This window comes from Octodon degus, unplaced genomic scaffold (assembly GCF_000260255.1).
Source record: "Octodon degus isolate 3935 unplaced genomic scaffold, OctDeg1.0 scaffold00101, whole genome shotgun sequence".
NCBI classification, from domain to species: domain Eukaryota; kingdom Metazoa; phylum Chordata; class Mammalia; order Rodentia; family Octodontidae; genus Octodon; species Octodon degus.
In genome coordinates this window covers 4,276,076-4,302,877 of record NW_004524677.1, presented here as the reverse complement: position 1 = coordinate 4,302,877, position 26,802 = coordinate 4,276,076, and the positions used below count along the sequence as shown (strand labels likewise).

At 47.0% G+C, this 26,802-nt stretch overlaps 1 protein-coding gene across 4 annotated transcripts in view; it reads left to right on the top strand.

Moving 5' to 3' along the window:
• Gatb (glutamyl-tRNA amidotransferase subunit B) overlaps positions 1–26,802 on the top strand; it is an 84,878-nt gene that overhangs the window by 32,094 nt on the left and 25,982 nt on the right. For all 4 annotated transcript variants that reach the window (XM_004638720.2, XM_023723684.1, XM_023723685.1 and 1 more), the window contains 6 exons: positions 1,161–1,359; positions 1,779–1,901; positions 9,347–9,460; positions 11,616–11,700; positions 12,950–12,994; positions 15,194–15,383. In XM_004638720.2, the coding sequence (XP_004638777.1) occupies positions 1,161–1,359; positions 1,779–1,901; positions 9,347–9,460; positions 11,616–11,700; positions 12,950–12,994; positions 15,194–15,383 (756 nt within the window). The remainder of the gene's footprint in view (positions 1–1,160; positions 1,360–1,778; positions 1,902–9,346; positions 9,461–11,615; positions 11,701–12,949; positions 12,995–15,193; positions 15,384–26,802) is intronic.

Below are 26,802 nucleotides of genomic sequence, written 5' to 3'. Positions count from 1 at the left end.
ATATATTTCGATCATACTTCATCATTTTGCAAATTGAAACTTCCTCTCTCAGCGTAGAAAATGGCCTCATTTTCTTGGTGTAGAATGTAGCCCCGCGGCACTGCTGTCTGCATCACTGGGGTCTTGTCAGAAGTATAGTTCTCAGGCGTCACCCCAGACCTAAAGGATCAGAAATCTTTGAGGTGGCAGTGAGCACCCTGCTTGGACCAGCTTACTGGTATTTCTGATATAGTTTACTTGAAAAACTGCTGCTTTGCTGAGTGGTGAGAAATCCAGACTGGAGCCCACACACGTGGGGTGACATGCTGATGTGAAGACTTCTGGGTCAGTGTGTGGCTCTGGGTGAGGCCATGGCCCTTGTGTGCTTGTCCCGCTTCTCCTGGCTTTGTGGGCTCACACCCAAGTGTAACATACTGGGAAGTGTGTTGAGGCCCTAAGCAGGTGCCTTGGTGATTTAGCCTTTGTCCTCTGTGCTTCTCCAGGTCTGCCTTGGCCTGCTGTTTACTTCATGTTTGCTGATGTGTGTGTGCGTGTGAAAGCAGTTCTTCTTTGCATATGGGAGGAGGTACACAGCCACCAGCTTGGAAGTGCTAAGTGTGAGCATCACAGCTCTTTCTGGCTGTAGTAGCAAGGGAAGTTGGGTCAGCAAGGGCAGCTAACACAACCGATTGGCGGAAAGAGCAGAATCAAACTGGCTTCTCAACGTGGGAACATGGGCGGCTGCTGTTGCAGTGTTGAGAGGGGTTGGGCAAAGTGCTTAGCCAGTGTTTCCTAATAAGGAGACTCCGTCAGGAGCCCAGTAATGAGATGCAGAGGGCAGGCTAATGAGCTAAATGAAAACAGTAAATTCTTCTTAGGGGCTCCTGACAGTGAGATTATTGTTATTCTTAAAAATGGCACTTTTGTAAGGAAGATGGGATTCATGTTGTAATTGCTTTGTTACTGGGGGTGAAGGACTTGTGGAGGGTAAGGGGGCGATGGGAAGCAGTGTCTTTGAATTATGTCAGCAGTACATAGACTAGTCTTTCTCCTTGTGTTGTTGTTCTCTTGTGTTTGTTCCAAGTAAGCCTTTCGTTGTGTGACACTGAAAGGAATCATACACTGGAACCAAACTTCCGGTTATGGACTCATGACTGTAATTCTTATTTGCTTATGTGCAGGCAGGGTACCAGATCACCCAGCAGAGGCTCCCGATAGCTGCTAATGGGAGCTTGACATACGGAGTCTTCATGGGAAATAAGCAGAGTCGCATGGCCACCAAGACAGTGAGAATCAGGCAGATCCAGTTGGAGCAAGATAGCGGCAAAAGCCTCCATGACGACCTGAGGTCCCAGACACTCATTGATTTGAACAGGGCGGGTAGGTGTTGATTATTTTCATAGCTTCTCCTTCTAACTCCTCAGTCCTTGGATTATAGGCCTCTCTCTTCCTTTCTAGAGTTTTCCCAAACCAACTAAAAGCAGACACTGGAGTCTTAACAGGAGGAGATCAAAATATGTTAGTATTGAGAGAGCTGATAAGTGTGTGGCTTAAACTATGATCACTACTGGGCTGATCAGTGATTCACCTTTCAGGTTAGACTGAGCCACAAATCACAAACCCAACACCTGCATATCCTTAAGCAAACATTAAAAAAGCAAACTAAAGTTAAGAATGAAAAAGTGCAGGGAATAAGAGAAATGATTAGACCCAGTTTGAGAGTCCTTCAATAATGCAGGATTTTACCTGCCAGTGACACTGTAAGCCCCAGTCAGGCTGACTGTTCCTCTTTCTGGTAGGAGTTGGCCTCTTGGAAGTGGTCCTGGAGCCCGACTTGTGCTGTGGAGAAGAGGCAGCCGCAGTCATCAAGGAGCTGCAGCTGATACTTCAAGCCCTGGGGACCAGCCAGGCCAACATGGCAGGTAGAAACTGAGGTAGCCTCCTGTGCTACCTTCTTCCTTCCTCCTTCAGGGTTTCTTTGCTCCTGAGCTTCACTCTCTAGCATCATTTATGTTGAAGTCATTTACATCTATTTTCATCCCTTTCCACTCCTGCTTGCTTTTTTTTTCCACTTTTAAAATTTTTCTTGGCAGCCTTTCTGAGTCCCAGACCAAATATAAACAGTAACAACAATGCAGAGCTACTGAGCCCAAGAATATGAGTCACAGGGATAGATGCTTCCTCCAGCTTCTTACCTCAAAACTTTAGGGATTCAAAGCACACTCAAAATAATAGGTTTGAACACTTTAATCTTTCTCAGAAAGAAGTCAGTGTTCTTCAGAAGCAGTTCTTAGTTTGTGAGTTCTCTCTAACAGATAGCTAGCTGCTGCTTTGGGGAAATCTTCCTTTTCTTCCTTTTGTAGAATTTTCATCCATGAAATATGAAGTGTGCTGCTTTGGCTATTAACATGTATCAAGTTATCATACATACCCTCATACATTTGTACAGTTAAAGTGATAATTAAAAATAGAATTTTCATCCATATTCAGCTGAAGCCAAATCATAGGGGCTATAAGCCAAGATTTAAATTCAGTAGATATAAAGTAGGAAACTGAAAACCAAAGAAAGAAGTTTTCATACCCTTGGGAACCAAGCAGAGTAAACCTTTTAGGCATTTGTAGATTGTATGCAGAATCATAAGCTTGGCCAAGGTCAGTGTCTCCATGGCTCTGCCTCGTCTGTGCCCGCTGAGGGCTCTTTTGTCCTCCCTTAAGCCCCTAAAGGCTAATCTCCCCCATCATCTGTCTGTATTTTGTGTTCTCCTGACCTTTTAAAAAAATTCTGTTATCTTTGCAGCATAGGTTCTGAATTTAGTCATAGGTTTCCTGAAATGCACCATACAGGCTGCTGTGCATGCCCATGAGTCCTCTGATGAAGGTGGTCATCTTTCCATCAGCTCATGGTCCTAAGAACATCCTTGTCATTTCACATCGTGTATTTGCATGTTACCAAGGGACTTCTGAATTGGTAGTGCCACATTTGTCACGTAGAACGTCTTACAAGCAACGAATTATCACATCAAAGCCCTGCTGCAAGTTGAATGTGAAGACAGTACTTGCTTATTCGCTGTTTTTCTCTTTAAAGACTGAAAACAGAGCCACATGAGTATGAGTGATGTAAAGGTTAGTTCACAGAAATGAGACTGTTAGAGAAAGAATTCTCCATTTTCCATTTATTAGTCATGCCATTTTTTTATGTACAGAGCATAAATGAAATACAGACAGGTTGGACGGTTATCCATTAATGCACTAAGCATTGATTATTGTTTTGAAAGTTTTTATTTTTCCATTCTTATTGAGAATCACTATGATTCTTGCATACCCTGTGGAATAATAAACAAGCCACCTGTTAGCTGAGAAATAGTCCCATCTGGGTCCTTGCCAAGAGATAAACCATCGTGGCAGGAACTCATGAGTCAGTGACAGCTGAGAGTGCTCATTAAATCTCATTTGTTGTGACACTTTTTTGTTCCTTTTAAACACAAATCCAGCAGCTTTGCTTCAGCACAACCGCCAAGTGGCTTTGGTTGTTCTGCAGGGCTGGAAGAGCTGAGGGTTAGCATTTAACAGCCTGCCTCCTTCACTTACTCCTCTTCCCACCACCACTGGACCACAGGTCAGCCCTGGAACCCACACCTGGTGGGAGCTAAGGTCACTCTAGAGGGGCATTGAGAAGCTCTGGACACAGTACTTTGGGAGTAAAGTGTGAATTATTCTGAACTGCAGTTTGCCTTGATTCCAGAAGATTTGCTAATGAATATGGATCCACTCGGCTAGGTCATTACCTCCTCATGAACAGCATTTACCATGTTGAGGTCCTCTTCCAAGCAGTGTGTTGAGTTGAGTGTAGGCAGAAGTCAACGTACTCAGTTCCAGGGGTTGTAATACCTGGCAGTTGGAACATGAATAGGTGCTTGTCAGTTCACTGATTTATCTTCCCAAACATTACAGCTTTCCTAAGAAACAGGTGGTATCCTACCTGTTGTCCAGGTGAGGAAGCTGAGGCTCAGGTGCGCTGGCTTATTTGCTTGAGGCACATAGCAGCTCCCAAGCTAGGATTTGAGCCCCGGTGTGTCTGACTCCAGAAGCACTTTCTTTAAGCAGGAAGTCTGCTGCTTCCTAGAGTTATTGTGACTCACAGACACCTGCTTAATGATGCAGGATTGCAGCGTATGTCACAGTGTGTCACAGTGCCAAGAACTCTGAGGTCCTAGACATAGGTTGGAGTTTTGTCCTGTGATTTCCAACAGTAGAAACCTGGGCAGATTATTCTATTTCTCTGACCCTCACTTTCCCCACTTATAAAAGAAGCCCCCAAATAATTGTGTGTGGAAAGAGAAAAGGAGAAGCCAAAAAGTAAAGGAGGTCATCAGAGTCACCAGGTAGAGTTGAGGTAACTGAATGAGAGGTATGGCTTTGGGCAAGAAAGTTTGAAATTTGATTTTGGAAATGCTTAGTTTGAATGCCTCAGGATGTTCTGAAAGCCGTATTGTAGGCAGCAAATGTGATAGTGTAGATAGGGCAGCACTGGGCCTGGCAAAAAGGCCATGCTCAATAAATGCTTTTATTAACAGGAGTAAATAGGACAGGATTGCTTTGTTGGCATCACCACTCATTGGGACAAATATGCTTAGTGAAATATGTTCAGTAACATTTGGCTTGGGATGGAGCTCAGGTAGAGGACTTAACTGGCATGGGTGAGCTTCCATCCACAGAACTTCAAAAAAAGAAAGAAAGAAAAAAGGCTAGAGATAAAGCTCAGCAGCTCAGTGCCTGCCTGACTAATGCAAAGTCCTGAGTTTAATTTCTGGTAACCCCACCCCCTTTCTTTTTTGCTGAGTTGTAGTTTTGGAACACATTCAGGAACCAGAATGACATGGCTTGACAGACCTTCCTACCAAAGCCTCAGCCCCTGCTGTTCCCAGAAACAGTTTTCTGTCTTGATGTTATATTTCCGTTGTGTGAATGTGTTTTAGAAAAAAGTGTGTAACTGCACTCTCTCACTGTGCTCAGTGGTATAGTGTTTTTGTTGTTAGAAGTCTTGGCTTCTAGAAGACAGAAATTGAGCTGGGCAGTGTCTCATGAGGTGTGAACGCAGGCCCTCCCTCCGTGGGACCGAGCACACAGAAGCAAAGCTGACTCCAGGCTTTCATGCACTTGAAGCAATCTAACTTAATTTGTTTAAAAGGTATTTTGTCTTCACTGGGTAGAGTGTCTTTTGTTAATGTTTGATTTTGTATTTGAAGCCAGGCTAGCGAACTCTCTTTTAACACTGCAGGGTACTAAATGATTCCTCTCAGGCATTTATGTAGTGTAGTCTTCTATAGAAGAGACTAAAATTCATGCTTTTATCACTCTTCCAAATTAGAATTCTAAATTGTGAGAGATGGTTTCCTTTTTAAAAGCAAGTGAGTAATTCAGAGTTCCGTTAAAAAAAAAATGTAGTGGCTCCCACATATGAGATTTGGTGAGCAGAGCTCAGTGCACCAAGCTTTCCTGAGTTTAATGGACCATCCAGACAACCCCAACTATGGAGTAGTTACATTTAGACAGAAATTTAGAACTTATCAGGAACCTACTATGGGATGGAAAATATTGCTTGGGATTATACCAGCACGCCAGCATCTGTTCTTGAGTGAAGTTTCACTTTTGAACTGGTACCACATGCTGACTCAACCCTAGGTTCTGAGAAACACCTTGTTTCTGCCAAACCAAACTTAGAAAGACCAGCTTATATGTAAACAAATAAGCACAGTAATGAATGCTTGTGGGAAATGGATTTCAGAAGGGTGAGAAAGAAGCATGGAAGCCATTGGGAGATGCTTTCTATAGTTTAGATGGAAGGTGACCCATTTGGCAGCACTGGTGGCAGTGGTGATGGAGAGATGGGTAGGTTCAAGATGGTTTGTAGAAATAAGCAGATTTGTAGCAGGTATGGAGAATCAAGAGACAGGAAGAAAGAATACTCCAGGAAGTTTGAAGAGCTAGGTGGTGGTGTGCAGTGCAGTTTAAAGACAAGGGTAAGGGAGATTGGGGACATAGCTCAGCAATCTAAGTGCCTACCTGGCAAGCACAAGGACCCGGGTTCGATCCCCGGTTCCACATGCCATACTAGCCTCATGTGGAACAGGCCATCGATACCGGGCATGGTGGCACACATCTATAATACCAGTGCTGGGGAGGCTAAAACAGGAGGATCATTACGAGTCTGAGCTGCAGAGTGAGACCCTGTACCAAATAAATAAACAAGTAAGTGAAAAAAAAAAGATAAGGGCAAGGATGACTTTGTGAAGGGCCATTCAGGGTGCACTTTTGGAAACTGAAATGCCGCTGAGGCCTACTGTGAAGCTCACACGAGAGGTCTGGCCTAAAGAGAAACTGTGCTATAAGGAGCTGTAGTGGATTGATAGCTAGTGATTAACTTGTTATACCCAGCTGAACTGTATCAGCATGGTGCTGGGTGTGGGATGCCTACCTGAGCATTATCTCCAGCAGCATAAAAGGAGAACTGGAGAGGAAGGTAGTGCTGTTGGTTCTTGTGGAGAAGCTTGTCCTGATTTTCCTGATATGAACTCAGCTGTTCTCATCATTGAAGAATTCAGGACCTCAGTGTCACTGAGGACAGCTACAGTTCTCTTTGGAGGAGCTCCGGTCCTTACCTTGTGCAGCACTTCTTCACTCCAGTGCAGATCCCTCAGCCCGCTGGCACAGATCCGTTACCCCTCTGGTGCAGACTTTCTAGCTTCTTTGGGCCTTCCCAGAGCAGATCTTTGATACCGACTGGCTTGAGACATCATTATGAACTCAAGGCTTTCCGTGGACTCATGCAGGACATTTCTGTGGGATCCGGCCGTCAGATTCTTTGGGTCTTCACTGTTTGGACAGATCTCCTGCACTCTTGCATTTGGCTTTTGGGGTAACTATTATAAAATAATCCCTCTGAGTTATGTGTCCTGTATTAAATCCTTTTCCTTGTAAACTCTGACAACAACAGGAGCACTAAGGTTGTAAGATTATGTTTACAACCCCTGAAGAGAGAGCATGAGAAGGGGTCTTGAGTGTGGATAGAAAAGAAAGCACCAGAAAATGAAATGGAAGAAGAGAATCCAGGAAGAAACGAAGTGATGGTAGTAAGGCACAGAAGCCGAAGCAGGAAGGTAGGGAGAATGAGTGGGTGTGTCACGTGCTGTGGAGGTGCATCCATCAGTTGCCAGAGAGGTGGGCAAAACCCCAGCTGGCACGGGAGTCAGTGGGAGATGGGATGGTGGGTACAATATGAGCAGCAAACGAAACTTGTTTAGAGAAGATTTGCTGAGAGGAGAGCAGAGAAATAACAGCTGGATGACTGAATCCATGAGAACTGGGCTCTGGGGAATAGGTGTTTTGGCTTTTGTTTGTTTTCTTAATGAGAAATACTGTTGCTTTTGAAAACAGCCAAGGGGATACTGAGAAACAGATTGATGACTCATACAGGGAGGGCTGAGAGAAAGAGTGGTAAGGCCCAGAGGGTATTTAAAGCCTAGGTCCTTCACAGAGCCTCCCATTTTAGCCTGGCGATGAGGCTTTCTCAGTGTAGACTGCTCTTCCGCACTAGTCCTGTGGGACAGCTTGTGTGCTTTTGACTATGGAGGCTCCCTTACGGATGGAGTTTGTCATAGAAGGTAGTGACACTTAACGTGGGACCTTGAGGAGTGAACAGAGGGGGAAGAGGGGAACAGTTGCACTGGTGAGGAGAATACTTCAGTGGTGTAGATAGGAAGTGGTATGCACTGCTGCTCTGACTGGAAGGTGTGTGGAGTGGGATATGTAGGCTGTGTCTGCTGGGTCAGGGGATGCTGTGGAAGCTACCATCGTGCAAGTGAGAGTCAGAGCCTCCTGTGTGCTGGACAGGGCCCTGCAGCACTGGAGTAGGCCAAGGGCCCCCACCTGAGCCTGATGTGCCCAGACCCGAGCTAGGATGCCAGCTGTGACTGGAGAGGAGGTGGCACATCCAAGGTGTTGAGAGGGAACATTTCCATCTGAGCACAAAAGGAGGTCAGACTGGAAAAGAAGACTGGAAAGTGAGCCAAGCTTCTTTAACTAGGAGACTCCTTGAGACTCAGAGACAGTCAGCTTTTTCTGAGAGTGATCTAACATGAGGGATCACAAGGTCTTCATAAAAACGTTGAGTTGGTGGTGGGGATAATGGAGTTGAAAGCTGTCTTCTGGCTTTTGAAACCGTGGGCAGCTAAGTGTAACCCTTCATTGAGGTGTGACTGAGAGAACAGGCCATGGGGTCAGAGGGCAGGCTTGGACTTGGTGTCACATTGAACCCCACAGTTCAGCAAATTGGGGAAATGACTGAGGGACTTTTTTCTTGGCATAGAATGTACTTGTACTTTTTAAATTTAGCATGATTTTGTTTTAGAATCTTAGAAAATGAATTTATTTGGCCCATCAAAACACTCAGGTTTGATAGATTATTTTTTAATTTAAAAAAGGAACCTATATAGAAAAATAAAATACAGCACTTAGACCTCTCCTTCTGTAAATGATATTTGAGAACAGGGAGTCTGAGCTTTACTTGGTAAGGTGTGAAATGTGATTATTTCCTATTTTCCTTTCTATTTGTCTTGGGATTTTTGCCTGTTTTCTTCCACAGGAGCCTTTGGTCTTTTCCACAAATTCCCCTGCTTCCTTAGGTGTTGCAGCCTCTGATCTGGAGGGGCTTTTAGGGGCAGGAACATTGCCCCAGGACAGGGCCAGCGTGCAGTCCCTCAGTTCCACTGAGTGCCCCTTCTCATCTTCTGGTACAGATAAGCAGGAGAGGTGACTGCTGCAGCATAGGACTTGGAGAGAGGAGGAGGGAAGAGGCCAGGTCTCAGCTTTCACCCTTGAGCTGTAAATTCTCAGGGACTGTCTATAAATCTCCGTTAGAAATCTACATTCCCTTGGAGTGCTCTGGAGGGTTCTCACATCATCATTCATGAACCCCCCACTCCAGCCACCAACCTGGTATTGACACACTGTAAAAAAGATTCAGAATAAAACCGCAGAGTAAATGGCCACCTTAAGAGTTCCACAAAAAAAAAGTATTGTTTTTGTTTTGCCCAAAAGAAGATAGATTCAGCTGGTGTATCTGAAACTTTTCTTCTGTGTGTGCACTAGTCCACCTGGAGGGACCCACGCAAGTAAGCATGGGAGGGTGCCCCTCTGATGCCCGGGCCAGGTCTGCTTTCCAGAACAGAGGGCCGGCATACTTCCAGCCTGCTTTCCTTCCTTAAGGCTGGTGGCTGTGACCAGAGAGTTCCCCTTGACTCCTCCTACCTTACAAAGATCATGCTGCATAGGGGATTTTCTCAAGGTTGTCCTCTTCCTCTCTCTCCAGAGGGCCAGCTGAGGGTGGATGCAAATATATCCGTGCATCACCCTGGGGAGCCGCTGGGCGTCCGCACTGAAGTGAAGAATCTCAATAGCATCAGGTTCTTGGCCAAAGCCATAGGTGAGTGTCCGCTTGCTCCTCCTGTTCTGCCTGTCCATCCTCACCTGCTGGGTGACAGGCCCCCTGATTTGAGTGGCTTAGGAGTAACCACTGGGGTTTTTCATTTCTGTGGACAGTGGCTCTTTGGCTGGTGCTGCCTCTGCTCCTGCCTGCAGCTGTGGGAAGCTGACAGATTGGCAGAAATGGAGGTCAGACTGGCTCCTGTTCCCATGTGCTCCTGTTCTTGTGGCTTCCCTGCCCACACAGTCCTTTCCCAGCACCTGTCTCACCCAGGCTTGCTTAACTGCCATTGAATGCGTCCAGGAGAAAAAAGCCAGAAGCCGCAAGCCTGCCAAGTCCTAACCTGTACAACTCATGTAATGTCACCTGCAGCACATCATATGCAGAGCAGACTGAATTCAAAGCAACTCCAAGGGGAGAAAAAAGAGACTCTAGCTCTAGCTGGAAGGATTCAAAAAATACCGCGTCTGTGTTTTGCCAAGTGCCATGTTCTTTATAAAGCCAAAGTTGTTCACTTCATGGCTTCAGCTGTATGAAGTCATACTCATTGTTTTAGGTTGGCCATAGTCTGGCCTAACATTTGTGTTTTGTTCTCTCCTAAGCTAATAGATGGCATGTGCCTGTGGAGTGAGAGTTGGACTTATTGGAAGCCCATGCTGAGTTTATGGATGACAAATACCTAATTAAAATAGAACAGGATAGCAGAATAAATATCTGAGAAGTCCCCTAGAAACTGATTACTGTGACTCTAAGGGGAGGTTAAAACAAAAAAAGATGTCTAGAGAGAAAGGAAGAGGCAGGAGTGGAGTCTCAAGTGCATCCCTTCTAGAGTGTACATGGGCTGGGGAGATAGCTTGGTAGTGTAAGTACCTCCCTAGCAAGCATAAAGTCCTGAGTTCGATCCCCAGTACCACACACACACACACACACACACACACACACACACACAGGAGTGTACACAGAGCTAGACAGCTGAATATGCTGGCAGAATACTGCTATAGTGAAAATGTTGAGTAGAATCCTGGATCTTGCCAAGAGAAATGCTAGAAGGAATACAGAAAAGATGATTCTGGTCTGGTATAAAACCTCATGATCCTGAACCGAAAAATGATCAACCTTGTTGATGACACTTGGAGTCTACAAATGTCCAGGAAAACAACATAAAGTGGTCCAGATGATTTCTGGGAAGGGGACAAGAAAGACTAAGTCCCCCTATAAATACAGACTAATGAGGGTGCCTCTTCTCTCTCTAGAATTGGAATATAGTCCATGCCTCTGAAGCCACGTTGTGAATTGACTCAGGCTGATAACCAGATTTGTAATCGAGAGTCTAGGAACAAAAGGATGACAGTTTCACTTCACCTTAGACACTGTTGTTCTGGGGCCTATCACTGTAAGGTACAGTGGTAATGTGCAAAAAGTGAACAACAGATTTTAAGTAGATTTACCTGCAGTGAGTTTTGGTGTCTCTAGTGTCATTTAGTCCTATGAAATTCTCTTTGGAGCAACAGTCAGAATCCTACCTACAGCATAACTCAGCCTGGGACAACTAGTGCTTTGACATCTTGGGCTTAATTCTCCATGCCTATCATTTTCCTACCACCTCTCTCTCCATGTTGGACCCTGCTGCTGTTATCTCGTGGGAACTTTGGAGTGGGGCAAACCTGCTAAAGTGGGCATGCTGGTGTTACTGCTGCTTAGGAGTAAAGGGAAGGGTTATTTTCATGAAAGAGCTTAGGTAGCCATAAAATGTGGGTGTGCGCCCTCTCTAAACATCCACATTTCATGCACCATTGCAGGGGGTGGCAGAGCCTTTCAAAGCCCCTCCACAGGTCCCAGGGTAAGAGTCCCTCCTGGCCCCAGTCCTAGACCTGCAGTCGTCAGACCCACACACTGGTCCTGCCTTGTGTCTATCAAGTTGTATAATCTGCATTGGGTTGCTTAATGTCTCCAAACCAGAGTTGTCTCAAAAAACTTGGGGCTATTTCTGGCATCAGTGTTGTGTGATAGCAGTGAGAAGAAAATACAGCATGCAAGGGAGGGTTATTATATACAGTCTTCTTGATTATCCTTCATTTGTGAACAGTTTCTAATTATTGGCTGAATTGATTAAAGGTATAACCCAAATATGATACTAAATTATTGTTTCTCATAGACCACGAAATTCAGAGGCAGATCAATGAACTTGAGAGCGGAGGTGAAATTCTGAATGAAACTCGCTCATTTGATTGCAAGCTGGGGTGAGTGTGCATTCTTCTGCACCTTGAATACAGTGGGTAGGCGGAGAGGTCTGGGCTCAGCTGCAGACCACCTGGGTGGGCTGAGGGCTCTTTGGCTTCTCTGCACTTGACTCTCATTAGCAAGCAGAGAGCACTGTGGCCCACAGGGCTATAATATGCCCTCTTCAGCTCCTAGAAGATGTAAACTACCCCAGACTTGTTATGAAGTGCTTGATGATAGTCCTAGACCTCCCAGGCTTCAGATTTCCCTGCTGTATAAAATTTTTTTTACTTTTAAGTAAATTCGCAAACCTATCCCAACTTAGGGTAGAGGTAAATACAGCTCAGACCTGGTTGCAGTTTATCTAGACCTAGCTCTTTCCTTGATTTTCAGACTCATTTCTGAAGATTTTGTTCTTTAAGCAGAGTATTACTGAAAACTCCAAAGCATAAACCTTTGAGCTGACTAAAGGCTGGAAACTTGGCTGAGCTGGCACTGAATGGTTGAGCACTTGTATGGCTCACGTGAGCACTGGGTTTCATTTCTAGTGCCGCAGATTTTTTTCTTTTTCTTTTGTTTTTGTTTTTTTTTTTTTTTTGTTTTAGGGAAGGGTCTACAGGGTGTTCAGGATCTCACTGCTAGAGATCAGACGCATAGTGATCCGCCTGTTTACAGCCTCCCAAGTGCTGGTATAATAGGCATATGCCACCATGCCCAGTCTCAATTGCCCTCTCAGTGTACCCGGGGGTGGGGCTAGAATGGCAGGCCCAGAGAGTGAACCCCTGGCCCCTGTGCCTACTTGTAGGCACTTTAATCCACCGAGCTATTTGGCCAGCCCACAATTTTTTTTTTTTTTTTTAACTGAAGTAGTTTCTTTATTGCCAGTGGAAGGCTGAAGGGCTTCCTGATAGGGAAAACCCTTTTTATCAGCTTTCCAGTAGAGCTACAGACAGCACAAATAAGCCACATTCTAAGAAGAAAGCTTTGCTTGCCTCTCACATGTGACTGCAGCCTGTGGTTGGCTGGCCCTGTGACATGGGCCTGTGGGGTGCATGATGGCAGGAAGTGGAAGCAAGACCAGATTACTGCAGTCGCCTTCACGGGCACAGCTCCAGTGATCTGTACACCCCCCACATGCCCTGCCTGGTAAAATTATACTTCTTCATGGCAGCACCAAGCTGGGGACCACATCTAGCACCTCTTCTCCACCTGTAGGGTGCAGTGCCAGGAGGAGTGACTGCTCAGTGTTTTCCTCTCTGACTGTTACAGGTGCACTGTGCCAATGCGGGACAAGGAAGGAAAACAAGACTACAGGTGATCTCTTGTGGCAGATATCATCACCTCTGTGGGGGTTGGCATTCTTCAGATCCAGTCTGAGACTGTGAGGACCTGGAGCCCTTGTAGGACTTGCTGCTGCTGTTCCATGATAGGAAATTGGGATTTCCTGCTGAGTGTTATGCAGGGATATGTCAGCCCTGGAGCCCCTCATTTGATGGGAGTTGGCTCTGGTAGATACTTGCTCACTCACTCCTGTGTCAAAGGTTGTCATTGAGCTAAGAGGATACCAGTTGAGGTTGGCACCCTGGCCTTTCTTGTTCTTACCTTCAGCAGCAAATTCTGTAATGTGCTGAAGTGCCTCAAGAGGAAATGAAAAACGTGTACATATATGTTAATGCAGTTCTCTTCAGACCCCAGGGGATGCCATTTCATTGACAGAGTAAACAAGTTGGAATCAGGGACCTGTGAATAAAGCCATTAGTAAAGATGGGTTTGAGCTAAATCATAGCTCCTTTTTTCCATGGAGTTGAGCAGGTTGCAGAGTTGGAGCTTTGAGCAGCAAGGTTGTTGGAATGAGCCCACCTCGCCACTGTGCTGCCCAGGGGCTGCCCGTGCAGCTGTTGCTGGCAGGGAGAAGCACTCGTAGCCCTTACCCCAAGGACTCCGGGCGTGTCGGGGGTTCAGGCTGTGTCTCAGAAGAACCTTCTTTGTTCTTCGGTGTCATTCCCGATTGTATTGTACTGCTTTCTCTTGGAGCATTAAGATGGTTTTTGTGTAGATGTCCCCTCAGAGCCTCATTCAGCTTTGGGGGGGGGCACTTTCTCGAAGGTGGGTAGATCTGGAGTGAGAAATCTGCAAGGTGTGGTGCTGGGATTAAGGGTGTGTGATTGCTAGCTTGGCACGCTGATTGGTTTGGCACCACCTTAATCCTAATAGCCTAGATGGAGTATAAAAGGGGCAGAAAAACACTCTTTAGGTCCCTTGTTGCTTTGCTGCCTTCTGCTCGCCATGAATGTTTTTCCCCTGTAAGGGCTGTGTGTGTATCTTGGAGCCAGCCGAGCATGGACTGAAACCTCTACTAACTGAGCTGAAGGAAGAAACCTTTTCTCCCTTAACTTCAGGCAATGGGTATTTTGTCTCAGCAGTGAGAGAAGTAACTAAGACAAGCACAAAGTTTGCCTTTTAATTTGGCCAGCAGCTTCTGCTCCATCCTTCAAGGTGGTTTTAGGAAGCCTCCTTCCGGCTTCCTCTTGTCAGAAGCCGTACTGCTTCCAGGCAGAGATTTGGCAGTGAGTTGATGAGTTGCTTGCTCCTACTCTGTTTCCTTGGAATCATGATTGGTTCTGCATTATCCTGCTTTGACAGAAGCCCCTTGACAATGATGGGCAGGGCAAAGACATTAGTGCTGCGATGGAAGGGAGCAGGGACATGTTTTATAAGATATATGTGGCGTTGGGCTTCCGTACATATTTTCTAAAATCTTTATTCTTTATAGCGGCTTCAGATTTACAGCAAAACCGAGTGGAAAATAAAGAGTTCTGATACACGCACTGCCTCTTGCCCAACACAGCATCTCTCGTTACCGTCTTGAGTTTGTGTTACAGTGCTGAGCTGCTTTTGAGAACTTGCTGTTCCTGAAGGCCATAGTCCTACAAGGGCTCAGCCTTTGTCTTGTACATTCTCTGGGCTTTGAAGCATGTGCAGTTGCACACCCATCGTGACATCAGTACGCAGACCTGTCTCACTGCCCTCACTCGTCCTGGGCCAAGCTGATCACCCCTCCTCCCCGTGTTGTAATCAGGCAAAGTTTATACCTCCCAAGGAGGACACTTTCACTTTTTTCCTTTGCATTTTTGTTACACAAACACTGCAAAAAGTAGGAATTAAAAAACGGGGCAGTCACTTTTCTTCCTAATATATAAATTGTTCTCGTCTGGTCCTATGTCTTTGTGAATATGTACTTTATCCACAGTTGTAAATTGAAGTGTGGTCTAGCCCTGTTTAACTCACCACTGTTTCACAAGCATAGGAAGTAGCTGGACTGGGGACCTGGGTGCTTCCCAAGCACTGAACACTCACACTTCCCTGGGAAACAGAAAGTTGGTAGAAAAAGACATTTGAAAACATTTTCAAGTAGCATAGCATCTGAGCACAGACCCATTCACAGCAAAGGTAGATCCATGAGTCTGATTAGTCTGGACCCTCCAGGTTCAGACCTGTCTGCTCTCCACCTAGGTTTATGCCAGAGCCCAACCTGCCTCCTCTGGTGCTCTACGACTCAGCATCTCTGCCTGCAGGCACTGAATCTCAGCAGGTGATCAACATCGACCAGATTCGGGACGCGCTGCCTGAGCTGCCCAGTGCAACCCGGGAGCGGTTGGTCCGGCGGTACGGGATGCTGCCCGAGCACAGCTTCACACTGCTGGTTGGTACCATGGGCTGGGAAGGGGCACAGCCCAGTGGCTGGGCCTCTCTGGAGGCCCCTGCATGCTGCTTGGCAGAGGAGGGGCATATTTGTCCCACGTACTCAGGGCCTCTCAGGGCAACGCAGTAACTCTTGCTCCCTGCCACTACAGGTCATGTTCCTGAGATAGTCTTACGTTTTTATTTCTCTAGCAGAGACATGAACAGCTGTGCATGGCAGCCTTGGAGACTGGATGTCAGCCCATATGTCATGGATGAGTGTTTTCCCATGTGCCTGCTGGACAAAAGAAAGTCAGGGTATAGGTTTGAAGATGTCTACCAGTATAAATCCATGACAAGGTCTGGCAGGATGTTAGGGTCTCGGAAGTTGCCCTGTTGTTTTATCAGTTGTGGAAGCAAACATCTACTCCACACAGTGGGGAAAACTGACCAAAAGATTATCTTTTAGGGCTTAAAGATGCATCTGACAGGGCCGTTAGAGAACCTGACTCTCTGCAGTCTGCTTAGGGATTTTCCATCCTTCGCAGAGCTTGGCTTTGTGGGTTTCTTTGTCACAGCAGCATTGAAGCGATACGACATCTGTGAGTGCAGCATTTCTGTCATGGTTGTTGTCTGTGAAAGGAGGAGGTGGAAAGCTTTGCAGCTATTGCTTTCAGGGAGTAGGAACAGGCTGCAGTCATCTTTTGGAGCAGCAGAATCTGTGGGAACCAGGGTTTGGCCTTTTATGACTGGTATTAACTATATAGGGGTATTAGCCACACGTATTAACTGTGTGTAACGCACCTCAGTAGCAGCAGCCTGGTGGTTTAGAGGGCAGTCTATAGCTCGCAGTATGCAGCTTGCTGGATTCATGCATGATTCTCCTTAACTTTGAGCAGTGCCCAGAGTGCCTCACATGAAAAGTCCAGTAATGATTAGGTACAGTCCATTATTTTCTAATGCTTGAGAGTGACTTAGTCACCGCCTCCTGTGGGCTGCCACCATGTCTCATTGGTATATCAGTTCTGTCACTGCACTATAATGTTGGCAATTCTGTCACTGCACTGTAATGGCATTTTAGTGTATCTCACTCAGTGTCTTAAGGGCAGCGCTGATTCTGTCACTTGGCGCAGAGGAACACATCAGTGTTCATGCCAGTTCTCTGACTATAGGAGTCTGTCACTCGGTGTCCTGTCCAGAACAGCTCTTGACATGAGTCTCTTACACATGTGCCCTTTGCCCAGTGGGTCTGACAAACCTGAGTCTTGATCTTAGCACTTTCTCCCACCCTCTTCACCACTTGAATTCCCAGCCCTCTCTAAGCGCTGAGGTGAGCCCTGCACCTCACAGCAGTTTGCCTCCTTAGGGATTGGGGGGGGGCAGGGCTGCTCAGCCTCACAGCCACTCATTTCTTTGCTTTGGTTGTTGACCAGCCAGGGGAACGCAAGACCTTGAGACAGCATGTGACTAACGAAGGTTTTGTGGCCAAGTTTTTCAAGACCATGACTCAAGAAAAGCTGCTGGTTGATACAGCCTTCAGAATATTTTTCATGTACCACTTTTCTCAACAAGAACGGAGGAACCATTTCAGGTCTCTCTCGAGAACATGGTTATTTTTGGGTAAGGCTGTGTCAGTGTCTGAAAACACTGCATCTTCAGAGAACATCTCCGAGGTTGCTCCACTCTGGGCCGCTGTGGGTGAGCTCTGCCTGGCATCTCTCATGGTTCTGTTTGTGTCTCTGTCTTCATTCATATGTCTTTCATGGAGCCAAAACCTAGCAGGCTTTAAACACGTATTTCTGAAATGGTCAGAGACAAGTAAGTCTGTGTTTTTGTAGTTTAAGAAAACCTACCTTGGATTGTGGTGTTCAGCACTTTGATTGGCCTCTCCTGTGTAGCAGGTACTGAGGCAGAGACAGGGTTTTTTTGGTTTTGTTTTTAAGATTTTGTGGTTGTTGGGGCAGGGGGGGTGGTGTTCAATCCCGGGCCTGCTGTGCCGGCCGAGACCCCGGGCCATGTTGAGAAGGCAGTTGAGACTAGGCGTGGTGGTGCATGCCTGTAATCTCAGCTCTTGGGACGCTGTAAACAGGCGGATCACTGTGAGTTTGAACTAGTAGTGAGACCTGAACACCCTGTAGACCCTTCCCTAAAATACAAAGAAGGAAAAAAAAGATTTTGTGGTTGGTGTTACTGCCTCTCTAGAGCATTATACACACATGGCATTACAGCTCCCCAGTCCCGAGGCAGGCCGATTGTCACAGGGCTGGGAGCCCAGAGGAAGTGGCAGTGGACTCCATGTGGACCACAAAGGAGGGCTTTAAGCAGGAAGTGAAGCTTTTCAGCCTTCTTTTTTTTTAAAAAAAAAGACTCTCTGGTACCTTTAATGAATGCTTAGTTTTATAGGTTACAGATAATATATTAGGTTATTAATTTTTTAAAAAATTAAAGGACTAGTACTTGAAATTTCCAAGATAAACGAGACTAGAACAAGATAGGAATGGACATGATTCAGGTAAATTGTTTTCCTGAAATTGGACAGCCTGAGCCCTGTATGATTCCGTAATCATTGGAAGCAGAGTTGCCTGTAACATTCCCGAAAATGATACGTTCATGTTTTTCCCTGCCTTCATCAGAAGCACAGCAGATTGCCGAGAAGGGCAGATGCACAAATCTAATGAACCATCTTTCAATTTAAACAGTGCCCAGGAGTATTCATTAAATAAATAGCAGCCGTGGAGGTGTGCTTTGCAGGGGCTCCGCACCCACTCCTGCCTTTGGATTGCCTATTTAATTAAGCCGTGTACACAGACGACCCCAGCCTGACTCTCAAGCCGCGAAACTTGGAGTTACCTTTATCTCAGGTCGTGTTTTGCAGTAAGCGGTGAATCATGCATGGTGAGCACAATCTGTGATACTTGAAGAACTCTTAATCCTCAGTATTAGGCACATAGCAGGCCCGTGTGGCTAGTGGACCGAGGGGTAGGTGGACACAGGAAGAGCCCCTGAGCAGTAGTGCTCCTAGTGAATGCATCTGTTTCTGGAGGTCACATGTGGAAGCCTTCTTTTGGCCCCTGGCAGATCTCAGGCAGTGCAGCTCCTCTAACTCCAGGTGAGAAGCCCTGGTCGGCTGCTTCTGCCACGTCCTGTCCCGCGAACACCGCAGGTGACTTGCTCTGTCCAGCTGTTGCATTTTAAACCAGTTTCATTAGGACAGTAAATCATTCTGCATTCTCATTTTCCTTCCTAGATCTCCCCTCGTAAAAGAAAACCTGAAGTTTGTTTTGGTTTAGGTTTTTTTGGCTACTGGAGACTGAATTCAGGGCCTTGTATATGCCAGGCAGGTTTTCTGCCCCAAGCCACGTTCCCAGCCTGCTTAATGTTTTCAGACAGGGTCTTGCTAAGTTGCGCGCACTGACCTCACACTCAGGTTTCTCCTGCCTCAGCCTCCAAACAGCTGGGGTTGTGGGCAGGCACGTGGCTGCTGTGTGCCTAGTTACACACAAGCAAGCAGCAGCAACAAATCCATATTGCTGTTTTATTTTTTCATTCACATAAATGTCTTGCCCCATCTAAAACTTTAAGCTATTTAACTCATCTTTCTTTTCCTATCTAATGTCAGATTGCCTTGCTTTTAGACCTCATTTGTAAAGATTACGGAATAGAAACATGGTAGCTGAAATGCAGGTATTAGGATTCTGAAAGAGGAGAGATGCTGACAGCATAACAAGTCTACCTCCAGTTGGTGGCCCCGGAGCAATTACTGGAACAGTCAGTGTCATATGTACGTGCAGTCTTCTTAGCAAAATCATCCCAGACCTGTTTCCTTGAGGACATGTCTTCCTAAACTCTTTTGTCTTATTTCATTTGGGGACTAAAAAGAATCCTAGCCATTGTCTGCGTAACACACTCTAAAGGCTTGTTGCTTTCCCGCAGGCCCTGTACTTCACAGTGTGCTCCGACCCCCTCTTTGGCAGTGCTGTTAGGAGTCGAACCAAAAGCCCTTGCACGGGACCAGGTAGCCAGATCATGTTTTACTTTTTAGTTTCCCTCAGTCTCTAAATTGCCCAGGCTTGGCTCAGGCTGGTGACCTTCCTGCTTCAGCCACCAGAGTCCTGAGACTGGAGGTGTGCGTCACCACGCCCAGTGCTACTTGCTACTTCTGGTGTGTCCTTACCACAGCCCAGAATTGTTGTGCTCCCATATTCCATGTGAGGAAGTAGACTCTCTTGGGTTAAGGAGCTTCCCACACCTGTGTTGAGGCTGTGTTTATCTACACTGACTTGAGCATCTCTCTCATTTCATAAAGTAGAAAGTAGTTTTTACTATACAAGTTCCACAGATATTTTGTGAAGCACATAGAACACAGGTAGATCAAAAAATTTTTGACTACTTCTATTGATTTTGATTGTGCCAGACTGCCCCGTATATCATTGCCTGCCAAATTAGTGAAAATCAGCAGCAATGAAAAGGAAAAACCATGTTGGCTTTCCAGGTAGAAAAGTTAAGTCAAAAGAAAAGTAATAAAATCTATCCTGTGTCTCGGTGTTGGTGCTACATGTTTGTAATCCCAGCACTGGGGAGGCTGAGGCAGAAGGATCTTTTATGAGTTCAAGGCCAGCCTGAAGTGCATAGTGAGACCCTGTTTTAAAAAAAAAAAAAATAGCCATCTTCTATAGTTTTGTTTCCTAAACATTTTGCTAGAGGTACAATGGGCCTTCCTTCCTCAATCATTGAGCAGTTCTTATTGGGGGAGGGGGAGGGAAGAAGGTGTGGAGTGACCTGGCCTGGATGCTGGTGTCTTTCAGCTTGGCACGTAAGAGAAACTTGGGAAGGACCAGCTCTGAGCCCCAGGGCAGCTGGCTACATATGAAGTCAGTAGAGGGAAAGACTGGAATCTCCACTTGCCTGGGAGGTTGTAGAGGAGGGATTGGCAGGGCAGCCCCAGTTTGAGGGCTTGCTTTCTCGACACCAGCCTTTCCCCTTGGCCCTGTTGCTTTTCCTGTTTTCTAGCACCCTCACAGGGCAGTGCACTGCAGCCCTGGCAGAAGGAGAGGCCCTTGATTTCCACCCTCACTACTTAACACTGGGAGCTTGGAGGCTCCTCAGAGGTAACTGCAGTGGTTCCCCCTCCTGGCTGGGTGAGATGACTCACCCCAAAGGTGGTAGATAGGGCTGAAAATCGAGTGTAAAACATCCAAATACAACCTTGTGGAGTCCCCAGATCATGTGCCAGGGAGGAGAGTGTAGATAGCAAGTGACATAAAGCACACAGTCCAGTGAGAGGACAGCCATGCAGGGCAGAGGTGTAGAAACCCCAGCCTGGCCGGGGGGCTGTAGGGAAACAGAACTGGGAGTGTGCGAGTTAGCAACTGTACTGCCACATGTGCCAGTCCTCGCCTTGAGCCTGTCATGTTATTTGAACAGCTCCATTATCTCCATCAGTTCCCCCCATTGACAGTCATAATCCTTTGCTTCTGACATCATAGAAAAGTTAAGGTGTCTCCAGGGGACAAAGAAGCAGAAAAGCTATCATGACCGCAGTTGTTAAATGGATTATTTCTCAACAATTTTTCTTGAAGTCTCTTAAGCTAGAAATGGCCTGGTTTGCATCCTGGATGAATTGCATATAAAAGTTTCCCATGATAAATATCTGTGTATCCCAAGTGTAGCACTGCTCTAAAGCTAATAGTTTGAAATGGTATCTGAAACTGTATTGACAAGTCACGCAGCCTTGCCATGGTGCAAAGCACTAGAGCTATGTTCTAAGCACTGTTGAGGGAAAACAGATTCGGTGACCATTGTTGCCAGCCGTATTTAAACTCGCTGCCATTTTCAAAATTGATTTTATTCATTTTATAAATTGCACGCAGGGCTCGCCAGCACAAGGGTGCTTCTACAGCCATCCTACACACTGAAAGGATAACCAAAGTCTTTGACAAATTGAACAAAAAGGTGCGTCGTCTGGCTCTGCACTTCCCAGAGCAGCGCTTCATTTCCTCAGGTGCAAGTGCACAGCCTTCAGGGGTACGGCCATCTGGCTCCAGTGTCTGACCCAGAACCTGTCCTTGGGGAGCAAGTGCAAGCAGGGTCTGCCTAGGGGACCTACAGTGCATCCTGTCCCAACCCATCCTAAAGCCAGATTTCCTACTTGGGGAACGGTTTCCCTTTGGGGGCGGATTCTATCAATTGTGTCTATTTCCCGAGATCTCCATGGTGTGTGTGTCCACACAGCTGTTCAGCCCATCAGTGCCTGGCTTCTCTCCGGGTGGGGCCAAGTGGCAGTGGTGATATAGGTGCGTTGAAATGTGACTGCCACAGGATTGATTTCTTGACAACATACTTCATGGGCCTGCGTTTAGATACAGTCTTGTGCTCGTGCTGCTCAGCTGTCAGCTTTTATTACCTTTATTATTTGTATCTTGATTATCCAAGGGAGATTCTTATTCCCAAACTGGTTTCTCTCCACTTCTCTCCTAGCTCAAATGCATCTCTGAGAGGGCAGATCCAGTCTCACACCGGTGCACAGGACCGGTGGCCAGTGAACGCAGGCTCTGTGTACGTTTGGCTCTGCTGGGAACGCGGTACAAGCGAAAGAGCTGAGAATTCTTTTTGCTCAGATTTTAGAAGCCCCCAAGCCGGCTGGGAAAATGACACAGGAGTGGAACAGTGGGAACCAACACAGGACCATTGATTTCTTAGCCTGGAGAACATGGCTTTGGCGTCTGTGGGCTCTTTACAGAGCTGCTTATATCCTTGTCTTCCTGGAAGTGGCAGCGGTGGTTCCGAATTCTTCTGGCTCCTGATGTGCTCAAGTGGGACTTTTGTTTCCTAGGCCAGTCTCACACCACCTGGTACCTCTTCTTGGGTTTCCCACTCAAGAAACTTCCATAGTGAATCATTTTTCTGTTTCCGGGAGCACCCACTGAGAGACCCCATGGCTCAGGAGGACCAGTGCACATCACAGGCTGTAGCCCCTACCACACACATCCTTTACCTCCCTTTGTTTCTGTCTCCTGTCCTAGAGGTGCTGCTCTGTGGGCCACTTCCTTCATTTCTGTTGCCAGCACCAGCATCTCATGTTGTTTTCAGGCCATGTTTCACGAATTGTTGGGTTTGAGTTTTGTTTTTCTTGCTTTGTAAGAGTGATTGGATTCATAGGAATAGGGGACAACAGCCCCCCACCCCATGCAAGTAATGACCCCTTGATCTATGCACACACAGATGCCCAGACCCACCTCCCCCACTCCACCACACATAGGGTGGGTATGGTTCTAGTCGGTGCCTCTGCAGCATGCCACATGGTGAACAGGAGAGCCTCACCCAGCTGAAACCACTGCTGTTCAGTCCGGATAGGCAGGGCCTCTCAGTTACCCACTGTCACCACAGGTGTGACTGCCCACTTATCTATCAGCGTGCCACTTGAGGTGCCTCTACCAGAGGAACAATTGCAAGAAATTGTGGTGATGCACACCTGTCGTCCCAAAATTTGGGAGGCTGAGGCAGGAGGATCATTTTGAGTTCAAGGCCAGCCAGTGCAGAGTGAAACCCTGTCTCAAAAAGACAAAAGGAGGAGGAGGAGGAGAAGGAGGAGGACGAGGAGAAGAAGAGAATGCATTATACTTACAGTCCAAACTAATGAGAAACTGGGGTTTATCTCTGTGTGTCAGCAGGCCCTTGAGAATCACATAGCATGTGGGGCTCAGGAGCCCCAGGGACTTCTCTGGTATGGGAGGGATGCAGAGGAGAGGCCTGAGGCCCAGTAGCCACCTGCCAATCCGTGAAGTCCAGCATACCCAGGCTGAGGATGCACCACCACCTTCCCCTGATCTGGGAACTGGCGTGCATCAGGCCAGAGGGCCAAGGCGTACCTTGGCAAAGGGAGCACATGAGCTTGCCATTTCTGTGCTTCCAATTTCTCTCTCTCTCTCTCTCTCTCTCTCTCTCTCTCTCTCTCTCTCTCTCTCTCTTTGTGGAATTGGGCATTGAACTCAGGGCCTTGTGCTTGCTAAGCAAGCGCTTATTCTACTGAGCCATCTCCCCTGCCCTTTGTGCTTCCAATTTCTAAGCTAATTGCTGGGGGCCTCTGCAACATTTTTAATAAGTTAAAAACCTTTGACCCGCTGGCAGATAGCAAATACAGTAATGAAGTGGTAGGAAGGTGCTTTCTTTTGAGGAGGTCCTGACCTCACATTGTGCCTGATACTGATAGGTGGCTCTGTTTCAGACCCCAGGACGGAAGGGACGTGTCCTTCAGGCAGTGTCACACGTTAAAAGCACAGACTGCAGCAGTTTGAATCCCAGCTCTGCTGTTCTCTTGCTGTGTGACCTCAAGTCCAGTAGTGCCTGGGTGTCCTCATTGGCAGGAGAGTCCTGGGAGGTCTTCACTAATGGGCCATTGCTGAAGCCAAATGGTTCATATATGGGAGGCATGTGGAGCAGTGTGGACACGTGGAATCATTACTGAAGAACTACTGTGATCTCATAGCAGCTGCCCCGGGCTGACTGCTGTCCCTGTGTCCAGCAGGTGCAGCCATCCCCTTGCCCACAATTTCATTACCCACCTCTGGCATGGTCCAGAAATTCAAATGAAAACGTCCAGAAATAATTCGTAAGTTTTTAAAAACCTTCCTAGTGGTGTATTATTATGATGGTTCAGTTTTATCATTAAGCATCATTACTGATACTGTGCCTAATTACATTAAGCTGCATCATAGTTTATACATGTATAGGAGCAAACCTAGGGCTTCGCACTTACGTGAGATTTTCAAGTCCCCAGTGCAGGGCAGCAGGGAGACTTAGTAAATTCTCTTGAGAGCCCTTGACAGGCTCAGGAGCACTACTCTAGGTCCCCTGGAGCTGCCAGGGAGGGCACTCCCATCACATGACCAGATGCCCTGTCTCTGGGCTGGTGCTCTGTGGGTTGCGTTTTCTTCTCCTAGTCTGCCCCAGGCAGCTGTCTCTCAGGCTTCATTCTGCTTGTAGCATCTGGCCTCATTTCTGGGCCCTCATCATGTTCTTGTGTGCCTAGCCTAGAACAAGAATGGCAGTTAAGAAATGGGCCTTCATCCTCTTCCAAAGGCATGGTCTATGACATTCTGCCTTCTCTCCCATCCAAGGAGATACGTGAGACTCTCTGTGGCTAAACCAAGCCTCCTCCACGGCACAGGCAGTGAATGTGAAGTGGCATCTGCATTGTCCACAGCAGCATGGAGGCCAGAGAGCCTTAAGTAACGGGCACTTCCTGCTGGCATCCAGTGGCCGATCTGTGTGGGCTCAGGATATAATTGGATGCTTCTGGAAACTTAATCAAAATGGGGAAAAGATGCTTGCTGGTGATGAGCTGTGTGACTGTCTGGTATTACACGTAGGGCCGGACCTGTTGTCCCGATGCTTTAGCTGTCTCTAAAGGTGAGGGGGAGTCACATGAGCCAGGAGACCTGGTTGGCTGTGCAGCTGAAGCTTTGCTTTTGTCTTTGTCCTATGCAGGACAGGTGGGTACTTGCCGCCTTCAGGCAGATACTAACTGTCCCCTGCCACAGTGGTCTCCCTGTGTTGCGCCCAACACAGTTGTTATGCAAGGGAATTATCAGTCCACTCTTTCTGATAAAGCCAGATGGCCGCACTGCCGTGTTCACCAGAGACTTCCCGGATTGGCACCAAGTTTATTAGTATTTGCAGTCTCACAGAGAACTAATGCGACCAGAAGCGCAGGATGCCTGTGTGTGTCCCCTGGAAAGTGTGCTCCTGCTCCACAGAGCTGGAGCAGGCAGCTAGCTGCGCATGGATCCATCATTCTCCGTAGCCTCCTTCAGCCCTGCTGCCCGTCGCCCATTGTCACATCTGCTTTAAATCCTGCACCGAGACCATGTGTTGTGGGGTGAAGTACAGTTCCAGCTTGGAGAGACTTCATCAGAGTCCTGACATGAAAAGAAACAGAAGTCTGACTTGCCATATTTTCCATCCAATAAAAAAACCGCCCAGGGGTAGAAGAATAGCTACGCATCATACCTCAGCCAAGCCTGCGGCCCCAGTGCTATATTTCTGGGTAGATTTTGGGAGCCTTTCCTGGAAGAGCAAAGTTTTGATGACCTACTTCCCTGTGGCCATGCCTAGGTTAGAACAGAGGGAATTGTGCTCCGCTGACCGGGCCATGGGGTCCCCCCTTCCAGGTGATTTGCTTAAGATCATGGAAGTGTCACTGCTTGCCTGGTGATGAGCAATACTTCCTATTTCTGCTCTTGAATTTGCCTGTATCTCTAGTCAGGGCTCTGAGATGGCCTTTGCCCAGGTTTAGCATGAGCAGAACAATAATCTTCACTTGAAAAGAGTGATTATGAAAGTATTTAGTAGGCTTGTTAGCGAGAATTTGTGTCACAAAAGGTATGTAGTTTTTGGGGTCTTTTTGGCAATGGAATTTCTACATAGCAACTGTGTATTTGTGTACATGTGACAGCTTCTACAGTAGCTAAGCTTTTAACACTAGCTTTTGTTGGTATGATATGCTCTTTCCCATGGTTTCCTTTTTCCAGAAAGTTCTTTCAGTTACTGAAGGTGGGAGCCTTACCTGTAGTATAAGATGTCAAAGTGAGGGTAGTTTGGCCTGGATTTCAGCAGGTGAACACGTGCCCTCTAGTGAGAACGAGCTTCCCCTGTGAGAGTGAAACGTTTTTATTTGTGTTCACTGAACTGTGGACTGGTGGGGAACACTTGCTGACTGTCCAGGTGCTGCCAGATCACTGTGAGCTAACAAGTAGTGCCTTGGTCATTCTCACATGTGACTGGTAATTCCAATATTTCAAAGATAAAGCAGGTGCTCACATGTGACTTAGACTGAGTGGCGTGGTCAGGGGACACTTGGGGCCCATCCACTGCTGCTTGACAAGTGCTACTTGGCACTGTGTATGGAGCAGGTGAAACAGTGTGGCTTTAACTCCAGCAGCTGACTACCGAGAGGTGACATGGAGCAGAATCTCCCTGAAATAGGTCCCCCTGCTGAACACCCCAGTTGATGCGTCATTGCTCATTGTGAGGGTTGAGGTCGGGCTGGCTGCCTGGAGGCCACTGCCCCGTGCTGCCGATAGGTATGTCTGGGTTAGGTCTTGAGATGGTGTCTTTGCGCATGCAGACAGTTGTGACCCACTTTCAATTTTCTCAGAGATGGAATATTCTTTTTTTTTTTTTTTTTTTTGTAAGAGATGGAATATTCTATTCCGTCTTGATTTTCTCCATTTCTTACCTTCTTTTCTAGGGGTCACTGGGTCTCTGCAGAGGCCAAGCCAGGACAGAGAGGGAGCATTATGCTGAGGCCAGATGCCGTGGGCTAGGCTGCAGCTACAAGTGTCAGCTGCCAGGCGCAGGGTGAGGGGGAGGGCGGGGAGCTCAGGGATGTGAATTTCACTATCCTCTAGGCCCACATTTAGGGCTTCCTTCCTTAGAAGTAA